The following is a 27,306-nucleotide window of genomic DNA, read 5'->3' as shown; positions in this document are numbered from 1 at the left end:
GGTTTATCACTGTCAAAGGTTCATCACTGTCAAATGTTAGTAGGTTTATCACTGTCAAATGTTGGTAGGTTTATCACTGTCAAATGTTGGTAGGTTTATCACTGTCAAATGTTAGTATGTTTATCACTGTCAGATTTATCACTGTCAGATGTTGATAGGTTTTTCACTGTCAAAGGTTCATCACTGTCAAATGTTGGTAGGTTTATCACTGTCAAATGTTGGTAGGTTTATCACTGTCAAATGTTGGTAGGTTTATCACTGTCAAATGTTGATAGGTTTATCACTGTCAAATGTTGGTAGGTTTATCACTGTCAAATATTGGAAGGTTTATCACTGTCAAAGGTTCATCACTGTCAAATGTTGGTAGGTTTATCACTGTCAAATATTGATAGGTTTATCACTGTCAAATGTTGGTAGGTTTATCACTGTCAAAGGTTCATCACTGTCAAATGTTAGTAGGTTTATCACTGTCAAATGTTGGTAGGTTTATCACTGTCAAATGTTGGTAGGTTTATCACTGTCAAATGTTAGTATGTTTTATCACTGTCAGATTTATCACTGTCAGATGTTGATAGGTTTTTCACTGACAAAGGTTCATCACTGTCAAATGTTAGTAGGTTCATCACTGTCAAATGTTGGTATGTTTATCACTGTCAAAATTGATAGGTTTATCACTGTCAAATGTTTGTAGGTTTATCACTGTCAGATATTGATAGGTTCATCACTGTCAAATATTAATAGGTTTATCACTTTAAAATGTTAGTAGGTTTATCACTGTCAAATGTTGGTAGGTTTATCACTGTCAAATGTTAGTAGGTTTATCACTGTCAGATATTGATAGGTTCATCACTGTCAAATATTAATAGGTTTATCACTTTAAAATGTTAGTAGGTTTATCACTGTCAAATGTTGGTAGGTTTATCACTGTCAAATGTTGGTAGGTTTATCACTGTCAAATATTAATAGGTTTATCACTGTCAAATGTTGGTAGGTTTATCACTGTCAAATGTTGGTAGGTTTATCACTGTCAGATTTATCACTGTCAGATGTTGATAGGTTTTTCACTGTCAAAAGTTCATCACTGTCAAATGTTGGTAGGTTTATCACTGTCAAATGTTGGTAGGTTTATCACTGTCAAATGTTGGTATGTTTATCACTGTCAAATGTTGGTATGTTTATCACTGTCAAATGTTGGTATGTTTATCACTGTCGGATTTATCACTGTCAGATGTTGATAGGTTTTTCACTGTCAAAGGTTCCCACTGTCAAATGTTAGTATGTTTATCACTGTCAAATGTTGGTAGTTTTATCACTGTAAAATGTTAGTAGGTTTATCGCTCTCAAATGTTGGTAGTTTTATCACTGTCCAATATGGAAGGTTTATCACTGTCAAATGTTAGTAGGTTTATCACTGTCAAATGTTCATTTCTGTCAAATGTTGGTAGGTATATCATTGATAATAGTATTTCCCAATGTTTATGGTTCCCACTGATAATATTATTTCCTCATGTTGTATAAGGTTCCCATTGTTGATAGTATTTCCCCATTTTGTATAAGATTCCCATTGGTGAAAATATTTCCCCATTTTGTATAAGATTCTCACTGATGATAGTATTTCAACATATTGTATAAGGTTCCCATTGATGATATTATTGCCCATGTTGTATAAGGTTCCCATTGATGATATTATTGCCCATGTAGTATAAGGTTCCTATTGATGATATTATTCCCCATGTTGTATAAGGTTCCTATTGATGATATTATTGCCCATGTAGTATAAGATTCCCATTGATGATATTATTCCCCATGTAGTATAAGGTTCCCATTGATGATATTATTGCCCATGTTGTATAAGGTTCCCATTGATGATATTATTCCCCATGTTGTATAAGGTTCCCATTGATGATATTATTGCCCATGTAGTATAAGGTTCCCATTGATGATATTATTGCCCATGTTGTATAAGGTTCCCATTGATGATATTATTGCCCATGTTGTATAAGGTTCCTTTGATGATATTATTGCCAATGTTGTATAAGGTTCCCATTGATGATATTATTCCCCATGTTGTATAAGGTTCCCATTGATGATATTATTCCCCATGTAGTATAAGGTTCCCATTGACGATATTATTGCCCATGTTGTATAAGGTTCCCATTGATGATATTATTGCCAATGTTGTATAAGGTTCCCATTGATGATATTATTCCCCATGTTTTATAAGGTTCTCATTGTTGATAGTATTTCCCCATGTAGTATAAGGTTCCCATTGATGATATTATTGCCCATGTTGTATAAGGTTTCCATTGATGATATTATTGCCCATGTTGTATAAGGTTCCCATTGATGATATTATTGCCCATGTTGTATAAGGTTCCCATTGATGATATTATTCCCCATGTTGTATAAGGTTCCCATTGTTGATAGTATTTCCCCATGTAGTATAAGGTTCCCATTGATGATATTATTGCCCATGTTGTATAAGGTTCCCATTGATGATATTATTCCCCATGTTGTATAAGGTTCCCATTGTTGATAGTATTCACCATGTTGTATAAGGTTCCCATTGTTGATAGTATTTCCCCATGTTGTATAAGGTTCCCATTGATGATATTATTGCCCATGTTGTATAAGGTTCCCATTGATGATATTATTGCCCATGTTGTATAAGGTTCCCATTGATGATATTATTGCCCATGTTGTATAAGGTTCCCATTGATGATATTATTGCCCATGTTGTATAAGGTTCCCATTGATGATATTATTGCCCATGTTGTATAAGGTTCCCATTGATGATATTATTGCCCATGTTGTATAAGGTTCCCATTGATGATATTATTGCCCATGTTGTATAAGGTTCCCATTGATGATATTATTGCCCATGTTGTATAAGGTTCCCATTGATGATATTATTCCCCATGTTGTATAAGGTTCTCATTGTTGATAGTATTTCCCCATGTAGTATAAGGTTCCCATTGATGATATTATTGCCCATGTTGTATAAGGTTCCCATTGATGATATTATTGCCCATGTTGTATAAGGTTCCCATTGTTGATAGTATTTCCCCATGTTGTATAAGGTTCCCATTGATGATATTATTGCCCATGTTGTATAAGGTTTCCATTGATGATATTATTGCCCATGTTGTATAAGGTTCCCATTGATGATATTATTGCCCATGTTGTATAAGGTTCCCATTGATGATATTATTGCCCATGTTGTATAAGGTTCCCATTGATGATATTATTGCCCATGTTGTATAAGGTTCCCATTGACGATATTATTGCCCATGTTGTATAAGGTTCCCATTGATGATATTATTGCCCATGTTGTATAAGGTTCCCATTGATGATATTATTCCCCATGTTGTATAAGGTTCTCATTGTTGATAGTATTTCCCCATGTAGTATAAGGTTCCCATTGATGATAGTATTTCCCCATGTTGTATAAGGTTCCCATTGATGATATTATTGCCCATGTTGTATAAGGTTCCCATTGATGATATTATTGCCCATGTTGTATAAGGTTCCCATTGATGATATTATTGCCCATGTTGTATAAGGTTCCCATTGATGATATTATTGCCCATGTTGTATAAGGTTCCCATTGATGATATTATTGCCCATGTTGTATAAGGTTCCCATTGATGATATTATTGCCCATGTTGTATAAGGTTCCCATTGATGATATTATTGCCCATGTTGTATAAGGTTCCCATTGATGATATTATTGCCCATGTTGTATAAGGTTCCCATTGATGATATTATTGCCCATGTTGTATAAGGTTCCCATTGATGATATTATTCCCCATGTTGTATAAGGTTCCCATTGTTGATAGTATTTCCCCATGTAGTATAAGGTTCCCATTGTTGATAGTATTTCCCCATGTAGTATAAGGTTCCCATTGATGATATTATTGCCCATGTTGTATAAGGTTCCCATTGATGATATTATTCCCCATGTTGTATAAGGTTCCCATTGATGATATTATTGCCCATGTTGTATAAGGTTCCCATTGATGATATTATTTCCCCATGTTGTATAAGGTTCCCATTGATGATATTATTGCCCATGTTGTATAAGGTTCCCATTGATGATATTATTGCCCATGTTGTATAAGGTTCCCATTGATGATATTATTGCCCATGTTGTATAAGGTTCCCATTGATGATATTATTGCCCATGTTGTATAAGGTTCCCATTGAGGACAGAGATTTCCTATGTTAGAATCATTGTAGAAAAACAAGTTGTGTGTAATATCTGGAAACAGGCAATCAGAGTGATTTATCAATAGATATAAAAGATGGCCTCCTCTCCATGCCATGATGGTGTGACAGATTGATGTTGCTACTGTATCACCCATCTAATCTGTCTCTGTTCAGGCAGTATTACAGAAGGCCCATTATAGATGGCTCCGCGGGGCTGCCACCGCGGGGCTGCCACCACAGAACTCCAGCAATGGTGTCCACTTCTCTTTGATACATAAGAGTGCACAAGGATGTTGTATTAAAAAGCATGTGTCAGACAAAAATCCATAATCATTCTCTCATGTTTCATTGTTTACCAACAAATTCTCTTTGATCTTATGTAATTTGGTATATGTTTGAAGGATGTTAAAGGGCTGTGATGTGAATGAGATTTTTCAGAAATTTGAACAGATATGACTATCATCCATTTCTAATAGCCCTTTGATAAATCAAGCTTTTTGCTTTTCCCCCCTGTTGGATTCATTACTTGACAAGTAGTTGTGCTAACCATTCAGAATGATTGTGGTTAAGATATCCCACAATGACAATAGCAATTCACAACTTTCTAGGTTTTGACATTATATGAGACTGATGTGTATCATTAAAGATGTATGATATAAGAGATTGATTCATCTTGCTAACAGCCCTTTGGGTCAACGGGGAGCCTCAGTGAGGACAGCTCTTCTTGGTCCTGCTGTACACCCACTGTGTAGAAATGTATTGGTTTTATGCATGCAGACTTTGACAAGATTGGCATTTACAAAACTCATTTCCAAGCTTGGTTGCAGCGTCTGCATTATAAATTAGATATATTTTGCCTGGCAGGAATATATATCAACTTTGTAATAGGCTTTGACATTTGGGGATAATATATCGAGTTGCCTGGTCAATGTATTACCATTCTATGATGAATCATGAAATATAGGCTTGCTGGCCATGGTTAACTTTCAGATTTAAGCAGTTTCTGAAATGATAAGTGATGATGTAACAGTTGATGAGATTTGGTGTATAGACCTGTCAGGGGACAGAGAACAGCCTTTTTGTCATTGGAATATGTGTTATACCCAGGCTACACTCATTGTGTTTTTCAGATTTTGTGATATATTTTGTATTGGTCGATTATGATTTGATTCAGTTATTGTGACATCAGTACGGCCTCTATCAACAGTAATTATAGAATAATGATTCATGGACCTTTGCTTTCTCCTACTATTTAATGAAGATTCAATTTTCATCCTGAATCTGAAAGTACTGCAACCTTATTTATGGTGAGGTTTAAAACCATGGAAACTAACATTAAATATTTTATATTCTAATGAAAGGATTTTTTCCCCATAGAATGTTGAAATGTCTCTGATTATGATTTAAAAGAAAAAAATATATTGCTGTATTTTTTTCAGTTGTTCCGAAAAAATGGCAATCCATATGTGATAGTGAATGAGGATACGAGTAACCTGATAGTTGAGATCTTACATCGCGGTGTTAAAGTGGCGTGTACTAAACAACAAGACAAAGACAGTGGTAAATCTAACGTAGTGCGTGTATCCTTCACGGTCCATCGGTCAGGGCCATATAAAATCTCAATCATGGTCTCCGGGAAGCACATCAAGGAAAGTCCCTTCACACGAGAGTTTGATGCAGGTAATTATACATGTATATAAGTTATCTATAAACAAAATAATTGATACTGCACAGATATTCCTTAAATAAATCAATAATTATGTGTCGCAATATGTTTTCTGGTATGTATCTGATCTAATTGATAAGTATGTTTGATTTATACAAATTGTTTATTTAAAAATGATATGCATATGAAATGTACAAATAAAATCTGTATCATAATATATTGAATGAAGTTAATTGTTTTAATCAATTAGTTCAAATTATGAACTTTTTAGATTGCCTTTGAATTTTTTATGCTATGAAACAGCAGTCATAGGTACGCTCGGCAAGCCTGAGCACATCAAAACAATAATAATAATCTGGGAAGAAAATTAAATGTTGTTTTGTTACTTTCACACTCTAATTAAAGGTATGAAATAAAAACCTCATGTACAATAATTTACACAATGGTAATAGATGTTTACGATTATGCAATCATTGATGTTTTCTGATGATTACTTCTAACTAAGATCATTTTTCACTAAAATGCATGTAGAAAGTAAACATGAGAAGGTAAATCTCTAGTCAACATTAATTTCATCTTTCTTGTTTTTGAAAACATAGGGTATCAGTGCATAGCAATTGCTGTTGGACTTGCACAGTGTATTATTTGCAACTATGTTTCATTACTTTAAAGGAGTGTTATAAGTAATTATGTACCTTTTATGTGACAAAGGTATCTGGCCATGATTTATAAGTCCAAAGTCAGCAAAGCAAAGTGATATGTTATACATGCAAACAGTCATGTTAAATTAGTTTTTTAAAAGGGAAACCAAAACATATCCGGAAATGGTAATAATTCTAATGTTATTTTTTCGTCAAAAATATTCTTAAATTAGGTGGATATTAGTATATGAATATATTAACTTATTTTTTTTTTTTTTTTTTTTTTTTTTGAAGAGACATTGATAAACTTAATAATTTATTGATTAATATATGAATATAGATTTGATTAATTACTTATATAAAAAAAAGGCACTCGGATTCTGACCAGATTCATTGGTGTTGAATTCGTTATTTCAGAAATAAATTTAAATATAAAATTTATTTCAGTTATTTCAGGAGAAGGAGTTATTCAACCTATTGTTCTTGAATCAACTTTAAATATCATGAGATAAATACGATAATTTTTTTTTGTTTAACTCCAAAATTCAACACTGCACACTTAGTATATACTACAACATGTATACTAAATTCAATATTAATGATAAACCAATTTCTTTATTCCTTTGTTTGAGTCCTTCATTCACAGCATCTATGAGCGGCCTTGGACTTTGATTTTTCTGTGTCAAAATTGTGAATCCATGATCTTGTCATGGTATATTGGACGTACATGTTGCTAAAAGATATGAGCAATGCTTACAGTAAAGGTTATTGACTACAGGGGCCAAGTGTTGAGGTAAACATCCAACAATGTGGAGTTGAGTAGCTCGTTACTGACCATTTGTCTGGTTTGTGCAAAGAACTTTACTCCATCATCTGAACCTTACACATCCATACCTGACATGTTGGTTATATTGTAGGTCCTATTGATGCAAGCAGAACAGGATTCACCAACTATTGTTCTACAATAGTGTGTACCGCGGGCACTCCCTACCCCCTCACCATAGAAACACAGGACTCCTTTGGTAACCCGGCCGTCTACAAAGCAGACCAGAATCACTACTTCAAAATCAAAGTCATAGAAGTAAGATACCTTAACTATGGAATTTTTCTCCTCGTTATTGTGATGTTAATGTTTCGCCTTGCTGCGAAATATGTTTGTGATTTTCTTTTTCATCCAGGTATTGATCTTTCTAAGGTCCTAAATATTCAGTCCCTGTATTTTAGCAGTCATTTCATTGATTCAAAAAGGAAAATGTCTAAAAGAATCACTCAATGAATTAATTTGATGATAGTGTTTCCTTTGCAAAAAGACCAATGAGTGTTACAGTAGATTCACCAAATAAATATTCCAACAGTTGTTACAAACATTTAAAAGCTCCACACTCTATAATGGATGCTTCTTATTTAAGCATTGAATTCCATTCAGTTGGCAATTATGGAAGTATGAATGCCAACTGGACAGTAGCAAATTTAATGAAGCGTCCTTGCGCTTCATGTTGAATTTGCCTTTGTCAATTTGGCATTCATACTTTCATAATTGCCAGCTGAATGCAGTTCAGTTCTTATATTTACATTTGATAACAATTTTGATGATGAAATATCAAGAGATTTTGGATCTATAATGAATAAAGAATTCATCATCGTTAAAGACAGAACAGCCATTTTCCGTAATCACTCGCACAACAATTGTGACATCAAAATGATAATGATGTCATAATAAGTGGATAGCAGTTCATAGACAGATGAATGCTATATGTACAAAATGCACTTGGAAGGTTATATAGTGGGGCTATAGTTGAAATGTAAATCTACTCCTAAGGCTGAAGATTTAGTGTGTTTCATATTAAACTTAACCAGGAAGTAATGATCTGAGCTTGGCTGTGTCGACAGATATATCAAATTCATGACTTCTGATATTGATGCTAATGTCACATGATATCACATTTATTTGATGGATACTGCACAAAAAAGAGGAGCCAGTTACATTTCCTCAACTGCCAAAAATCAATACAACAGATTATTTTTCGGAATGGATAGAGTCCAGACTTTCGGCTGTTCACTCTATTTCTAGTCACATATAAATAAACAGCTCGACGTCAGTGCATCAAAGATTTAGATCTGTATTTTATTTGTTAGAGACGTTAGGTGTATGTATATCTGAGGTATCTATTTCAGCTTATAAATATAGATATATCCACCAGTAGTAAGCTCCCACTCCTAATTAGTGATGTGAAATGTGTAAGTTCCTACTCCTCAAAGAAGTGAGATTTCATTGTTAGCTCCTTTTATTGATGAAGACATTAACAATAGTAACACCATCCCGTTCCTTTACTTGATGAACACATTAACAATAGTAACACCATCCCGTTCCTTTACTTGATGTTGACATTAACAATAGTAACACCATCCCGTTCCTTTACTTGATGAACACATTAACAATAGTAACACCATCCCGTTCCTTTACTTGATGTTGACATTAACAATAGTAACACCATCCCGTTCCTTTACTTGATGAAGACATTAACAATAGTAACACCATCCCGTTCCTTTACTTGATGAACACATTAACAATAGTAACACCATCCCGTTCCTTTACTTGATGAAGACATTAACAATAGTAACACCATCCCGTTCCTTTACTTGATGAAGACATTAACAATAGTAACACCATCCCGTTCCTTTACTTGATGAAGACATTAACAATAGTAACACCATCCCGTTCCTTTACTTGATGAAGACATTAACAATAGTAACACCATCCCGTTCCTTTACTTGATGAAGACATTAACAATAGTAACACCATCCCGTTCCTTTACTTGATGAAGACATTAACAATAGTAACACCATCCCGTTCCTTTACTTGATGAAGACATTAACAATAGTAACACCATCCCGTTCCTTTACTTGATGAACACATTAACAATAGTAACACCATCCCGTTCCTTTACTTGATGAACACATTAACAATAGTAACACCATCCCGTTCCTTTACTTGATGAACACATTAACAATAGTAACACCATCCCGTTCCTTTACTTGATGAACACATTTAACAATAGTAACACCATCCCGTTCCTATACTTGATGAACACATTAACAATAGTAACACCATCCCGTTCCTTTACTTGATGTTGACATTAACAATAGTAACACCATCCCGTTCCTTTACTTGATGAACACATTAACACAATAGTAACACCATCCCGTTCCTTTACTTGATGAACACATTAACAATAGTAACACCATCCCGTTCCTTTACTTGATGAACACATTAACAATAGTAACACCATCCCGTTCCTTTACTTGATGTTGACATTAACAATAGTAACACCATCCCGTTCCTTTACTTGATGAACACATTAACAATAGTAACACCATCCCGTTCCTTTACTTGATGTTGACATTAACAATAGTAACACCATCCCGTTCCTTTACTTGATGAACACATTAACAATAGTAACACCATCCCGTTCCTTTACTTGATTTACTTGATGAAGACATTAACAATAGTAACACCATCCCGTTCCTTTACTTGATGAACACATTAACAATAGTAACACCATCCCGTTCCTTTACTTGATGTTGACATTAACAATAGTAACACCATCCCGTTCCTTTACTTGATGTTGACATTAACAATAGTAACACCATCCCGTTCCTTTACTTGATGAACACATTAACAATAGTAACACCATCCCGTTCCTTTACTTGATGAACACATTAACAATAGTAACACCATCCCGTTCCTTTACTTGATGAAGACATTAACAATAGTAACACCATCCCGTTCCTTTACTTGATGAAGACATTAACAATAGTAACACCATCCCGTTCCTTTACTTGATGAAGACATTAACAATAGTAACACCATCCCGTTCCTTTACTTGATGTTGACATTAACAATAGTAACACCATCCCGTTCCTTTACTTGATGTTGACATTAACAATAGTAACACCATCCCGTTCCTTTTCTTGATGAACACATTAACAATAGTAACACCATCCCGTTCCTTTACTTGATGAACACATTAACAATAGTAACACCATCCCGTTCCTTTACTTGATGAACACATTAACAATAGTAACACCATCCCGTTCCTTTACTTGATGAACACATTAACAATAGTAACACCATCCCGTTCCTTTACTTGATGAACACATTAACAATAGTAACACCATCCCGTTCCTTTACTTGATGTTGACATAACAATGTAACACATCCCTTCCTTTACTTTCTCCTTTACTTGATGAACACATTAACAATAGTAACACCATCCCGTTCCTTTACTTGATGAAGACATTAACAATAGTAACACCATCCCGTTCCTTTACTTGATGAAGACATTAACAATAGTAACACCATCCCGTTCCTTTACTTGATGAACACATTAACAATAGTAACACCATCCCGTTCCTTTACTTGATGAACACATTAACAATAGTAACACCATCCCGTTCCTTTACTTGATGAAGACATTAACAATAGTAACACCATCCCGTTCCTTTACTTGATGAACACATTAACAATAGTAACACCATCCCGTTCCTTTACTTGATGTTGACATTAACAATAGTAACACCATCCCGTTCCTTTACTTGATGAACACATTAACAATAGTAACACCATCCCGTTCCTTTACTTGATGAACACATTAACAATAGTAACACCATCCCGTTCCTTTACTTGATGAACACATTAACAATAGTAACACCATCCCGTTCCTTTACTTGATGTTGACATTAACAATAGTAACACCATCCCGTTCCTTTACTTGATGAACACATTAACAATAGTAACACCATCCCGTTCCTTTACTTGATGAACACATTAACAATAGTAACACCATCCCGTTCCTTTACTTGATGAACACATTAACAATAGTAACACCATCCCGTTCCTTTACTTGATGAACACATTAACAATAGTAACACCATCCCGTTCCTTTACTTGATGTTGACATTAACAATAGTAACACCATCCCGTTCCTTTACTTGATGAACACATTAACAATAGTAACACCATCCCGTTCCTTTACTTGATGAACACATTAACAATAGTAACACCATCCCGTTCCTTTACTTGATGAACACATTAACAATAGTAACACCATCCCGTTCCTTTACTTGATGTTGACATTAACAATAGTAACACCATCCCGTTCCTTTACTTGATGAACACATTAACAATAGTAACACCATCCCGTTCCTTTACTTGATGTTGACATTAACAATAGTAACACCATCCCGTTCCTTTACTTGATGAACACATTAACAATAGTAACACCATCCCGTTCCTTTACTTGATGAACACATTAACAATAGTAACACCATCCCGTTCCTTTACTTGATGTTGACATTAACAATAGTAACACCATCCCGTTCCTTTACTTGATGAACACATTAACAATAGTAACACCATCCCGTTCCTTTACTTGATGAACACATTAACAATAGTAACACCATCCCGTTCCTTTACTTGATGTTGACATTAACAATAGTAACACCATCCCGTTCCTTTACTTGATGAACACATTAACAATAGTAACACCATCCCGTTCCTTTACTTGATGAACACATTAACAATAGTAACACCATCCCGTTCCTTTACTTGATGAACACATTAACAATAGTAACACCATCCCGTTCCTTTACTTGATGTTGACATTAACAATAGTAACACCATCCCGTTCCTTTACTTGATGTTGACATTAACAATAGTAACACCATCCCGTTCCTTTACTTGATGAAGACATTAACAATAGTAACACCATCCCGTTCCTTTACTTGATGAAGACATTAACAATAGTAACACCATCCCGTTCCTTTACTTGATGAAGACATTAACAATAGTAACACCATCCCGTTCCTTTACTTGATGAAGACATTAACAATAGTAACACCATCCCGTTCCTTTACTTGATGAAGACATTAACAATAGTAACACCATCTTATACATGTTTTCCAGACAGAAAGTCAAACCAAATATGTGCCTGCCACCCAACTTGTCAACATGCCAGATAAGAAACAACTCAACATGAGAATCACAATGGCAAGGGAAGGCTGTTACCAAGCGTCTGTTTCCTATGGCGATATGAAGCTGAGGAATGGAGATTTTAATATTCTCGTCATCAGTAGTACGCCTTACTTTTCTTAATCAAGATTTTAATAACAATTTCTGTTCGATGATTTTTCAGAAAATATAGTTTGTATTTATTAGCTGATGCTTTCATGTTTTATTATTTATTTAAAGGTATAAAAGTAGAAAAATGTATCCAAATGTTCACTGAATGCTGTCAGAGGGTCAAGCTGTTTACATTCATGATACTATGTTGTGTTGTAGATGAGGACATGGCCTGTGTTAACAAAAACATGGCTCGTAAGTCTCACAGTATCTGGTACGAGGCACGACTTCTTCAGGGCAATCCATCTTCTGAAGAAAAGGCAAAGAAAGTTTATGTCTACATATCTCCAAAAGTAAGATTCCTTACTCAATTACTTATATGTTTAAGACTTCCATGACACTTTAATATATTACAGTTAAATACGTTTTTGAAAACAATTTAAGTAAACAGAGTGGATATCAATATATTGTAACAGTACCTGAAGTTGTGGTTTAAATCAGAACTTACCACTTACCGGTAATATGTATATAACATTACTTCATATGACTTCCAACGAATGCTATTCCAACCAAATGTGGAGCATAAATATCTTTAATGTATAGATATCATTAGCAATTTTTTAATAAAACACTCACATTTGGGGGAATTTCTTTACACAATTTATCCAGTTAATTTCAATAGTTTGAAGTCATTAAGTACAGGTATTAGACCAATTTAAAAGCCAATACCGCGAAAAAAGCTCATATTAAATTAGTTACAAGATTTCAAACAGGCAAGGCTGTAACATACTCCACTTGTTGGAATTTCATCATGTCTCTTGATATTTAGTACAAACTGATTAGTAGTCTCTAGAAAATTTTAACCTCAGTACAAATAATGATAATCTTCATATGATTAAAAGTGTAGATCACAAACCTGGACTAGTGACACTTAAATATGTTTAATTTTGGTAACTTTGAAGCTACCGGTAATAGCATCCAATTTTATAACAAACTTTGTATTGTATTTCTCTTAGGTTGCATATTTTATAATATAATGTACTTCACATTTATTCTTTCAGCAACTAACTTTAAAAGAATACTATCTGAAAATAATTGGCAAGAAATTATTTACATGGCGAGTTTGTCCATCTACTAAGGTAAGCTTTTGCAATGTTCTTTCTGTGTATTCTGAAAGTTATTTTGAAAAATGCTTCAAAATGTAACTATAAGCCTAGAATAGGTTTGGCAACATAATTTCTAATGTCTCTAATGTCTTGTTTTGTAATGGAATGTTGTTTTGTTGATATATTTATTAACAAAACTGTACACTAGAATATATTAATACAATTTTCAATTGTTTCCATGAACATGAATTCATTCTTAAGATTAAGTTATAAAATCTGAGGTATTTATCACTTTCTAATTAAGATATCTATATTGTAGTTTTACTTTAGCGACCACAATACTGATTATGACCTATATATTGAAGTTTTAATGTCTAATTAAGACATCTATTTTGCAGTTTCAATGTCTAATTAATATAATGTAGTTTCAATGTCTAATTAAGACATCTTTAATGTAGGTTCATTGTCTAATTAAGACATCTATAATGTAGTTCCAATGTCTAATTAAGACATCTATAATGTAGTTTCAATGTCTAATAAAGACATATATAGTGTAGGTTCATTGTCTAATTAAGATATCTATAATGTAGTTTCATTGTCTAATTAAGACATCTATAATGTAGTTTCAATGTCTAATTAAGATATCTATAATGTAGTTTCAATGTCTAATTAAGATATCTATATTGTAGTTTCAATGTCTAATTAATATAATGTAGCTTCAATGTCTAATTAAGACATCTATAATGTAGGTTCATTGTCTAATTAAGACATATATAATGTAGTTTTAATGTCTAATAAAGACATATATAGTGTAGGTTCATTGTCTAATTAAGATATCTATAATGTAGTTTCATTGTCTAATTAAGACATCTATAATGTAGTTTCAATGTCTAATTAAGATATATATAATGTAGTTTCAATGTCTAATTAAGATATCTATAATGTAGTTTCATTGTCTAATTAAGTCATCTATAATGTAGTTTCATTGTCTAATTAAGACATCTATAATGTAGTTCCAATGTCTAATTAAGACATCTATAGTGTAGGTTCATTGTCTAATTAAGATATCTATAATGTAGTTTCACTGTCTAATTAAGACATCTATAATGTAGTTTCAATGTCTAATTAAGATATATATAATGTAGGTTCAATTAAGATATCTATAATGTAGTTTAATTGTCTAATTAAGACGTCTATATTGTAGTTTTACTTTAGTGGCCACAATACTGATTATGACCCATGTATTGTATTTTCAATGTCTAATCAAGATATCTATAATGTAGTTTCATTGTCTAATTAAGACGTTTATATTGTAGTTTTACTTTACCGGCCACAATACTCGTTATGACCTACCTGTGATGACTATATATGACTGCTGTCAGCCTCCTGTGATCCTAGCAGCCAAGGAGCGGAGTGTCATAGCTGCTACATTTACCAACTTTTTACTCAGAAATATTGGTAAGGATCATCTTATTACCTCCCCTTTCTTCTTGTTGCATCATTTCTCTTTGTTCCGGAAATAGCAAGTATATTTGAATAGATTGTGACTATACATATTCCATTGATATAACACTATTGGTAATTAGTCTCTATTAATTAGTTTATCAGTATTTGATTCCATTGATATAGCACTATGGGTAATTAGTCTATATTAATTAGTTTATCAGTATTTTATTCCGTTGATATAACACTATCAGTAATTAGTCACTATCAATTAGTTTATCAGTATTTTATTCCATTGATATAACACTGTCGGTAATTAGTTTCTATCAATTAGTTTATCAGTATTTTATTCCATTGATATAACACTATTGGTAATTAGTCACTATCAATTAGTTTATCAGTATTTTATTCCATTGATATAAAACTATCAGTAATTAGTCACTATCAATTAGTTTATCAGTATTTTATTCCATTGATATAACACTATTGGTAATTAGTCACTATCAATTAGTTTATCAGTATTTTATTCCATTGATATAACACTATCGGTAATTAGTCTCTATCAATTAGTTTATCAGTATTTTATTCCATTGATATAACACTATGGGTAATTAGTCACTATCAATTAGTTTATCAATATTTTATTCCATTGATATAGCACTATGGGTAATTAGTCACTATCAATTAGTTTATCAGTATTTTATTCCATTGATATAGCACTATGGGTAATTAGTCACTATCAATTAGTTTATCAGTATTTTATTCCATTGATATAACACTATCAGTAATTAGTCACTATCAATTAGTTTATCAGTATTTTATTCCATTGATATAACACTATCAGTAATTAGTCACTATCAATTAGTTTATCAATATTTTATTCCATTGATATAGCACTATGGGTAATTAGTCACTATCAATTAGTTTATCAGTATTTTATTCCATTGATATAACACTATCGGTAATTAGTCACTATCAATAAGTTTATCAGTATTTTATTCCATTGATATAACTCTATCTGTAATTAGTCTCTATCAATTAGTTTATCAGTATTTTATTCCATTGATATAACACTATCGATAATTAGTCTATATCAATTAGTTTATCAGTATTTTAAACTCCTATCACAGTAATTCCAGTTGGCAAACACACCTAAGGAAACTATTGCATAAATCATACTGTGAAACTAGTATGACATTATTTTTTTTTCAAAACTGCTTATGAGTTATAGATTACAATAATTTACCTGTATTTTAGATTTCATCCTTATATTTTAGATTACAATCATTACTTATATTGTACATTTCATCCATATAGGTGGTTCAGAAACATTCCAAGATAAACACACATACTTTGTCCAAGAGGTGAGGAATCTCCAAAGAAGAACATCTGGAAATGTCACTCTGAAGATAGATCGTTCAAACTTCTTATACAGTGTAAGTATAGTCACTAAAGATATACACAACTTTCTGTATGATGTAACATGATGATTTAATTATCCCCCACCCAACAAAGTTGGCGGGGGATATACTTTTAAATGGGTTCCGTCCGTCCGTCCGTCTGTCCGTCCGTACGAATGGTTTCCGGAGCATAACTCTAAAACCAGTAGAGATATTTCCACGAAACTTCATACACACATTGGTCTTATGGTCTAGTAGTGCCTTTTGCTATTTTTAGGTTTTCATTTTTTGCATTTTTTCCGTAACCATGGAAACATTGCTGAAAATATCATATTTTTGTACCAGGTTCGTTTCCGGAGTATAACTCTAAAACCAGAAGAGATGTTTCCACGAAACTTCATAGATACATTGTTCTTATGGTCTAGTAGTGCCTTTTGCTATTTTAAGGTTTTCACTTTTTGTACTTTTTTCTGTAACCATGGAAACATTGCTGAAAATGGCAGATGTTTGTGTAAGAATCGTTTCCGGAGCACAACTCTAAAACCAGTAGAGATATTTCCATGAAACTTCATAAATACATTGTTCTTATGGTCTAGTAGTGCCTTTTGCTATTTTTAGGTTTTCATTTTTTGCATTTTTTCCTTAACCATGGAAACATTGCTGAAAATATCATATTTTTGTACCAGGTTCGTTTCCGCAGCATAACTGAAAAACCGGTTGAGATATATGCATGGAACACCATAGGCACATTAGTCTTATGGTCTAGTAGTGCCTTTTGCTATTTTAAGGTTTTCACATTTTGTACTTTTTTCTGAAACCATGGAAACATTGCTGAAAATGGCAGATTTTTGTGTAAGAATCGTTTCCGGAGCACAACTCTAAAACCAGCAGAGATATTTCTATGAAACTTCATAGACACATTGTTCTTACGGTCTAGTAGTGCCTTTTGCTATTTTTAGGTTTTCACTTTTTGTGCTTTTTTCTGTAACCATAGAAACATTGCTGAAAATATCATATTTTTGTAGTAGGTTCATTTCCGGAGCATAACTCTAAAACCAGCAGAGATATTTCCACGAAACTTCATAGACACATTCTTTTTATGGTCTAGTAGTACCTTTTGCTATTTTTAGGTTTTCATTTTTTGCACTTTTTCCGTTACCATGGAAACATTGCTGAAAATATCATGGTAAATGGTAAATGTTACTTTGCAAAACTCCACCCATCTTTGTGTATATAGTCTAATATAAATGTCAAGGCTGTATACCTGATTCAACAATTGCAGCCCCGCTCTACTTGAATTATACTCCATCTTTCTTTAGCTCAACTTCCTTTTTCCTGTTTTTTTTTTCATACACATAAGTCTCCACAATCAAACTTACTTCAGCTTTGATATCTCCATTGGCGGGGGATCTGAATGACTATGTCCTTGTTACATATATGATAAGAGCTTTCTTAATACTGTTTTAGTAAATAAAGATAATAAACTTATTGTAAATGATTTTTTTGCATAAAAGGTCAGCTCAAAAAATTAAAAACATTTATTAGCTCTCTGATGGTATTCTTAGGTTATTTCCATCATATTTGCCCTGTATCACAAAATATGTAATATGCTTTAAATAGAGATTTTCTGCCTTCAGTCGTACAAAGCAACAAAAGGCTTTGATACAGCGGACTGGTACAAGACTTTCCATATTGTGTTTGTCGGTGAACCAGGTAAGATTTGTCAGAAATCTATCATAATGATAAAAGGCGAAATATTTTATACATACTTACCTACTTATTCTGTATTGGTAAATGTTCATAAGATTATAGCTGGTATTTTAGCTTGCCAGGTACCTGTCTGAATATGTAAATGAGCTTGTGTTATATTAGATGTCTGGTGTCAAACTTTTTCTTCGTAGACCTTTTTCTCACAGATATTGAATGAGTGAAGAGAGATTGATTTGTGTTTTGTAGGTTTAGACTGGGGAGGTCTGAGAAGGGAGTGGTTTGAAATGCTGTGTACTGAACTGTTTGATCCCTCCCACTCAGGACTATTTAAAAGGTTTACTGAAGATTCACAAGGCCTGGTCAGTATAAAATTTCTTCTTTATATTCAGTTGATAGAAACATGTAAAATCAAGGTAAAGTTTATTACAGAAAATGATAAAAAAATAACATATGCATTATAATAACTGTATAGCCGGTAATTTTTGCAAGAATGATATTTTTGTGGTTTCCAAGTGGCTGCAAAAATTTGAAATAAAAAGAAATGGGTAAATCAGATAAATTGTTATAGCCAAATTGTAAAATCTTTTATCAGAAAAAATATCCAGCAATACAGTATTAAAGACATGAAATATTTGAGTAAAGTGGATGTTTTATAAACTGAATAGTAAAGAAATTTGTTCTGAAAATTGTTTGTCTCACAACAAGTATCATTACTTGATTCTATGTAAGTCTTTGTAATAGCTTCAATGTATATCTCGTGTCAGGTACATCCTTCTCCAACCAGTCGTAGGAAACAAGAACTCAAGTCAAAGTATTACGAGTTTGCTGGGAAGGTTGTAGGCAAGTGTCTATATGACTCTGCCTTAGGGAGTGCCTACAGACAACTGGTCAAGGCCAGATTCACAAGATCATTCCTGGCCCAACTCATAGGTCTACAAGTCAACTACAAGGTGAGTCAATCCTGGCCCAACTCATAGGTCTACAAGTCAACTACAAGGTGAGTCAATCCTGGCCCAACTCATAGGTCTACAAGTCAACTACAAGGTAAGTCAATCATGGCCCAACTCATAGGTCTACAAGTGCCTTAGGGAGTGCCTACAGACAACTGGTCAAGGCGAGATTCACAAGATCATTCCTGGCCCAACTCGTAGGTCTGCAAGTCAACTACAAGGTGAGTCAATCCTGGCCCAACTCATAGGCCTACAAGTCAACTACAAGGTGAGTCAAATCCTGGCCCAACTCATAGGTCTACAAGTCAACTACAAAGTAAGTCATACCTGGCCCAACTCATAGGCCTACAAGTCAAATACAAGGTAAGTCAATCCTGGCCCAACTCATAGGCCTACAGGTCAGCTACAAGGTGAGTCAATCCTGGCCCAACTCATAGGTCTACAAGTCAACTACAAGGTAAGTCAATCTATTCTCACTCCAAGTGTATTGAGGGATGACAGCCTGGAATTAAATTCAGTTTGAATTGAGATGCAATTGGTTCTCCTTGTAGTTTTTATATTATCTTTTTTTATCATGGCATTTCAGAGAAGGTTTACACTTTTACTATAAGTACATTACCTGGTATATGATAATGATCATAGTACATTACCTGGTATATGATAATGATCATAATAAATTACCTGGTATATGATAATGATCATAGTACATTACCTGGTATATGATAATGATCAAATTTCACAGTTTTGGGTCAATGTTAAATGTTTGTTTCAGTACTTTGAGATGGATGATCCTGAGTTGTATAAAACCAAGGTTCGGTTTATAGAAGAGAATGATATAGATGACATGGAACTGACCTTCATGGAAGAGGAGTATAGTGATGGTCAGCTACAGCAAGTAAGTTTCTACAGGTACAACTTTACACATCCCTGTGTACAGCTTTACACATCCCTGTGTACAGCTTTACACATCCCCGTGTACAAATTTACACATCCCTGTGTACAACTTTACACATCACTTTGTACAACTTTAACACATCACAATGTACAACTTTACACATCCCTGTGTACAACTTTACACATCCTTGTGTTTACAACCCTTTACACAACACATCACTTGTGTATACAACTTTACACATCCCTGTGTACAACTTAACACATCACTTTGTACAACTTAACACAGCGATGTGTACAACTTTATATGTCACATTGCACAACTTAACACATCACTTTGTACAACTTTATATGTCACTTTGTACAACTTAACACATCCCTGTGTACAATTTTACATATCCCTGTGTACAACTTAACACATCATTTTGTACAACTTAACACATCACTTTGTACAACTTAACACATCCATGTGTACAACTTAACACATCCATGTGTACAACTTTACACATCACTTTGTACAACTTAACACATCACTTTGTACAACTTAACACATCCCTATGTACAACTTAACACATCCCTGTGTACAACTTTACATATCCCTGTGCACAATTTAAAACTTCACTGTGTACAACTTTACACATCACTTTGTACAACTTTACACATCCCCGTGTACAATTTTACACATCACTTTATACAACTTTACACATCACTTTGTACAACTTTACACATCACTTTGTACAACTTAACACATCCCTGTGTACAACTTTAACACATCACTTTGTACAACTTAACACATCCCTGTGTACAACTTTACACATCACTTTGTACAACTTTACACATCCCTGTGTACAACTTAACACATCCTTTGTACAACTTTACACATCACTTTGTACAACTTAATACATCCATATGTACAACTTTACACATCACTGTGTACAACTTTACACATCCCCGTGTACAACTTTACACATCCCTGTGCACAACTTCTTAAAACATCACTGTGTACAACTTTACACATCCCTGTGTACAACTTTACACATCCCTGTGTACAACTTAACACATCCCTGTGTACAACTTAACACATCCCTATGTACAACTTAACACATCCCTGTGTACAACTTTACACATCCCTGTGTACAATTTAAAACTTCACTGTGTACAACTTTACACATCACTTTGTACAACTTTACACATCCCCGTGTACAATTTTACACATCACTTTATACAACTTTACACATCACTTTGTACAACTTTACACATCACTTTGCACAACTTTACACATCCCTGTGTACAATTTAACACATCACTTTGTACAACTTAACACATCCCTGTGTACAACTTTACACATCACTTTGTACAACTGAACATATCCCTGTGTACAACTTAACACATCCTTTGTACAACTTTACACATCACTTTGTACAACTTAATACATCCATATGTACAAGTTAAAACATCACTGTGTACAACTTTACACATCCCCGTGTACAACTTTACACATCCCTGTGCACAACTTTACACATCCCTGTGCACAACTTAAAACATCACTGTGTACAACTTTACACATCCCTGTGTACAACTTTACACATTCCTGTGTACAACTTAACACATCCCTGTGTACAACTTTACACATCCCTGTGTACAACTTTACACATCCCTGTGTACAACTTTACACATCCCTGTGTACAACTTTACACATCACTGTGTACAACTTTACACATCCCTGTGTACAACTTTACACATCCCTGTGTACAACTTTACACATCCCTGTGCACAACTTTATACATCACTTTGTACAACTTTACACATCCCTGTGTACAACTTAACATATTAATTTATGTTTGTATTTTTTGATGTACAATCTTACATAATTAGTGATATATGTTTGACCACAACTGTTCCACATTTAGCTTATAATGCCAGGGGATGAATTTGTCAACAGAAGTAATCGAGTAATAGAAATTCTAAGAAACAGTTTTATAGGTGGCCAATCTTATTTTAGATAGTAACAGTAATGCTACTGTTTATTTGTTGGGTTATTTAACCTATGAAATTGATGGGTGATAATTAGCTGCCAGGTGGTTTCCATGGTAACTGTTGTAACCAATTATATTGATGGATGACTTTGATTGGCAGGTGATAGACCTGATCCCCGGCGGTAAAAGTAAACCAGTGACCAATGAGAACAAGCAGCATTACCTGAACTGTTTGGCTCAGTATAAACTGTCCAACAGTGTGAAGGAGGAGGTGGACAGTTTCCTCAAGGGCCTCAATGTCCTCATACCCGACACTCTCCTCAGTATATTTGATGAGAATGAATTAGAGGTAAGTCATCACAAATATATCTGACAGTCTTTTCCTCGATATTAATCCAGGGTTGTTTTCATTTTTGGAGAACAACTGTGCAATTTGACCATTTGTCAAGGCTGGTCTGAGAACAATATAAAATCAACAGATCTGTCATTGTTTTAAGTAAAAGGATTGAGTGTGGTCCAATCAGGTTATCTGTACAAACAGAATTGGCCCAGTTACCAGTAATTTGGTCTTTATAAAACTGATAATTATAGATGTATGCCAAAAGCAAAAAAAGAAAAAGATGATAAAACAGTCGACATGAAACTAAAACATGCAAAATAAAAAAACATATAAAATATAAACATACTGGATCCCCAGTATGACTACAGTCACTGTATTCATTCCTGTATAATTTGCTGATTTGATAGCTGCTGATGTGTGGTACTGGTAACTACAGTCACTGTATTAACTCCTGTATAACTTGTTGATTTGATAGCTGCTGATGTGTAGTACTGGTAACTACTGTATTAATTCCTGTATAATTTGTTGATTTGATAGCTGCTGATGTGTGGTACTGGTAACTACAGTATTAATTCATGTATAATTGCTGATTTGATAGCTGCTGATGTGTGGTACTGGTAACTACTGTATTAATTCCTGTATAATTTGTTGATTTGATAGCTGCTGATGTGTGGTACTGGTAACTACAGTCACTGTATTAATTCCTGTATAACTTGTTGATTTGATAGTTGCTGATGTGTAGTACTGGTAACTACTGTATTAACACCTGTATAACTTGTTGATTTGATAGTTGCTGATGTGTGGTACTGGTAACTACTGTATTAAATCCTGTATATAATTTGCTGATTTGATAGTTGCTGATGTGTGGTACTGGTAACTACAGTCACTGTATTAACTCCTGTATAACTTGTTGATTTGATAGTTGCTGATGTGTGGTACTGGTAACTACTGTATTAATTCCCGTATAATTTGCTGATTTGATAGTTGCTGATGTGTAGTAGTGGTAACTACAGTCACTGTATTAACTCCTGTATAACTTGTTGATTTGATAGCTGCTGATGTGTGGTACTGGTAACTACAGTCACTGTATTAATTCCTGTATAATTTGTTGATTTGATAGCTGCTGATGTGTGGTACTGGTAACTACTGTATTAATTCCTGTATAACTTCTTGATTTGATAGCTGCTGATGTGTGGTACTGGTAACTACAGTCACTGTATTAACTCCTGTATAACTTGTTGATTTGATAGCTGCTGATGTGTGGTACTGGTAACTACTCTATTAATTCCTGTATAATTTGTCGATTTGATAGTTGCTGATGTGTAGTACTGGTAACTACCGTATTAATTCCTGTATAATTTGTTGATTTGATAGCTGCTGATGTGTGGTACCGGTAACTACAGTCACTGTATTAATTCCTGTATAATTTGTTGATTTGATAGTTGCTGATGTCTGGTACTGGTAGCTACAGTATTAATTCCTGTATAATTTGTTGATTTGATAGCTGCTGATGTGTAGTACTGGTAACTACCGTATTAATTCCTGTATAATTTGCTGATTTGATAGCTGCTGATGTGTGGTACTGGTAACTACTGTAATAATTCCTGTACAATTTGCTGATTTGATAGCTGCTGATGTGTAGTACTGGTAACTACTGTATTAATTCCTGTACAATTTGCTGATTTGATAGCTGCTGATGTGTAGTACTGGTAACTACTGTATTAATTCCTGTATAATTTGTTGATTTGATAGCTGCTGATGTGTGGTACTGGTAACTACTGTATTAATTCCTGTACAATTTGCTGATTTGATAGCTGCTGATGTGTGGTACTGGTAACTACAGTCACTGTATTAATTCCTGTATAACTTGTTGATTTGATAGTTGCTGATGTGTAGTACTGGTAACTACTGTATTAACTCCTGTATAACTTGTTGATTTGATAGTTGCTGATGTGTGGTACTGGTAACTACTGTATTAAATCCTGTATAATTTGCTGATTTGATAGTTGCTGATGTGTGGTACTGGTAACTACAGTCACTGTATTAACTCCTGTATAACTTGTTGATTTGATAGTTGCTGATGTGTGGTACTGGTAACTACTGTATTAATTCCCGTATAATTTGCTGATTTGATAGTTGCTGATGTGTAGTAGTGGTAACTACAGTCACTGTATTAACTCCTGTATAACTTGTTGATTTGATAGCTGCTGATGTGTGGTACTGGTAACTACAGTCACTGTATTAATTCCTGTATAATTTGTTGATTTGATAGCTGCTGATGTGTGGTACTGGTAACTACTGTATTAATTCCTGTATAACTTCTTGATTTGATAGCTGCTGATGTGTAGTAATGGTAACTACAGTCACTGTATTAACTCCTGTATAACTTGTTGATTTGATAGCTGCTGATGTGTGGTACTGGTAACTACTCTATTAATTCCTGTATAATTTGTCGATTTGATAGTTGCTGATGTATAGTACTGGTAACTACCGTATTAATTCCTGTATAATTTGTTGATTTGATAGCTGCTGATGTGTGGTACCGGTAACTACAGTCACTGTATTAATTCCTGTATAATTTGTTGATTTGATAGTTGCTGATGTCTGGTACTGGTAGCTACAGTATTAATTCCTGTATAATTTGTTGATTTGATAGCTGCTGATGTGTAGTACTGGTAACTACCGTATTAATTCCTGTATAATTTGCTGATTTGATAGCTGCTGATGTGTGGTACTGGTAACTACTGTAATAATTCCTGTACAATTTGCTGATTTGATAGCTGCTGATGTGTAGTACTGGTAACTACTGTATTGATTCCTGTACAATTTGCTGATTTGATAGCTGCTGATGTGTAGTACTGGTAACTACTGTATTAATTCCTGTATAACTTATTGATTTGATAGTTGCTGATGTGTGGTACTGGTAACTACTGTATTAATTCCTGTACAATTTGCTGATTTGATAGCTGCTGATGTGTGGTACTGGTAACTACAGTCACTGTATTAATTCCTGTATAATTTGCTGATTTGATAGTTGCTGATGTGTAGTACTGGTAACTACTGTATTAATTCCTGTATAATTTGTTGATTTGATAGCTGCTGATGTGTGGTACTGGTAACTACAGTCACTGTATTAATTCTTGTATAATTTGCTGATTTGATAGTTGCTGATGTGTAGTACTGGTAACTACTGTATTAATTCCTGTATAATTTGCTGATTTGATAGTTGCTGATGTGTGGTACTGGTAACTACAGTCACTGTATTAATTCCTGTACAATTTGCTGATTTGATAGCTGCTGATGTGTGGTACTGGTAACTACTGTATTAATTCCTGTATAATTTGTTGATTTGATAGCTGCTGATGTGTGGTACTGGTAACTACTGTATTAATTCCTGTATAATTTGCTGATTTGATAGCTGCTGATGTGTAGTACTGGTAACTACTGTATTAATTCCTGTACAATTTGCTGATTTGATAGCTGCTGATGTGTGGTACTGGTAACTACTGTATTAATTCCTGTATAATTTGCTGATTTGATAGTTGCTGATGTGTGGTACTGGTAACTACAGTCACTGTATTAATTCCTGTATAACATGTTGATTTGATGGTTGCTGATGTTTGGTACTGGTAACTACTGTATTAATTCCTGTATAATTTGTTGATTTGATAGCTGCTGATGTGTAGTACTGGTAACTACAGTCACTGTATTAATTCCTGTATAATTTGCTGATTTGATACCTGCTGATGTGTAGTACTGGTAACTACAGTCACTGTATTAATTCCTGTATAATTTGTTGATTTGATAACTGTTGATTTGTGGTACTGGTAACTACAGTCACTGTATTAATTCCTGTATAATTTGTTGATTTGATAGCTGCTGATGTGTGGTACTGGTAACTACAGTCACTGTATTAATTCCTGTATAATTTGTTGATTTGATAGCTGCTGATGTGTGGTACTGGTAACTACAGTCACTGTATTAATTCCTGTATACTTGTTGATTTGATAGTTGCTGATGTGTGGTACTGGTAACTACAGTGTTAATTCCTGTATAACTTGTTGATTTGATAGCTGCAGATGTGTAGTACTGGTAACTACAGTCACTGTATTAATTCCTGTACAATTTGCTGATTTGATAGCTGCTGATGTGTGTTACTGGTAACTACTGTATTAATTCCTGTATAATTTGTTGATTTGATAGCTGCTGATGTGTGGTACTGGTAACTACAGTATAACAGACTTCAAAGCCCATGCTGTGATAGAGGGATCCTCCTACCATTTCTTCAAGGTAAAAATCTTTTTATTGATAACCAAAAGGTACATCATTTGATACTATAAATAAGGGCTAAAAGTTCCATTATTATAATATTGTGGTATATGTACAACACAAATTACAAACTATTTTGTTTTGTTTACATAATAATATCATAAGTACATGGTGTTTAAATTCCCAGGAGCTCAGTTATTGGAAATAATTATATATTCCTTGTATGTATAAATATATATACGTCTTTAACATTACTAATTGACTAGGTTCAGGACTTTGTATGTATAACATTAAGATTTGTATTTGGCCAGGTCCTCGACTGGTTTTGGACAGTGATTGCCAGTTTTACGGAGGAACAGATGGCACGCCTACTTCAGTTTACCACTGGATGCTCCCAGCTTCCTCCTCAAGGCTTTGCAGAACTTAATCCTAAATTCCAGATATCATTTTCGCCCACCTACAACACATTACCTACAGCTCACACATGGTGAGTAGCATGCCTAGCCGGGTTATTTAACATTGATCATTGATGGAGCTTTCCATTTAATGCCAAACTGTCTAAAAATGTGAAAGTGTATGTTATG

At 34.0% G+C, this 27,306-nt stretch overlaps 1 protein-coding gene across 1 annotated transcript in view; it reads left to right on the top strand.

Moving 5' to 3' along the window:
• LOC138319138 (apoptosis-resistant E3 ubiquitin protein ligase 1-like) overlaps positions 1–27,306 on the top strand; it is a 54,189-nt gene that overhangs the window by 21,666 nt on the left and 5,217 nt on the right. Inside the window, exons 5-18 of the mRNA XM_069262078.1 lie at positions 5,649–5,889; positions 7,434–7,597; positions 12,482–12,650; positions 12,857–12,990; positions 13,699–13,776; positions 15,060–15,201; positions 16,504–16,622; positions 18,224–18,299; positions 18,543–18,655; positions 19,061–19,246; positions 20,019–20,141; positions 22,274–22,462; positions 26,657–26,743; positions 27,034–27,209. Of these exons, the coding sequence (XP_069118179.1) occupies positions 5,649–5,889; positions 7,434–7,597; positions 12,482–12,650; positions 12,857–12,990; positions 13,699–13,776; positions 15,060–15,201; positions 16,504–16,622; positions 18,224–18,299; positions 18,543–18,655; positions 19,061–19,246; positions 20,019–20,141; positions 22,274–22,462; positions 26,657–26,743; positions 27,034–27,209 (1,997 nt within the window). The remainder of the gene's footprint in view (positions 1–5,648; positions 5,890–7,433; positions 7,598–12,481; positions 12,651–12,856; positions 12,991–13,698; positions 13,777–15,059; positions 15,202–16,503; positions 16,623–18,223; positions 18,300–18,542; positions 18,656–19,060; positions 19,247–20,018; positions 20,142–22,273; positions 22,463–26,656; positions 26,744–27,033; positions 27,210–27,306) is intronic.

This window comes from Argopecten irradians, chromosome 3, assembly GCF_041381155.1.
Source record: "Argopecten irradians isolate NY chromosome 3, Ai_NY, whole genome shotgun sequence".
Classification (NCBI taxonomy): domain Eukaryota; kingdom Metazoa; phylum Mollusca; class Bivalvia; order Pectinida; family Pectinidae; genus Argopecten; species Argopecten irradians.
This window is presented reverse-complemented; position numbering and strand designations above follow the sequence as displayed.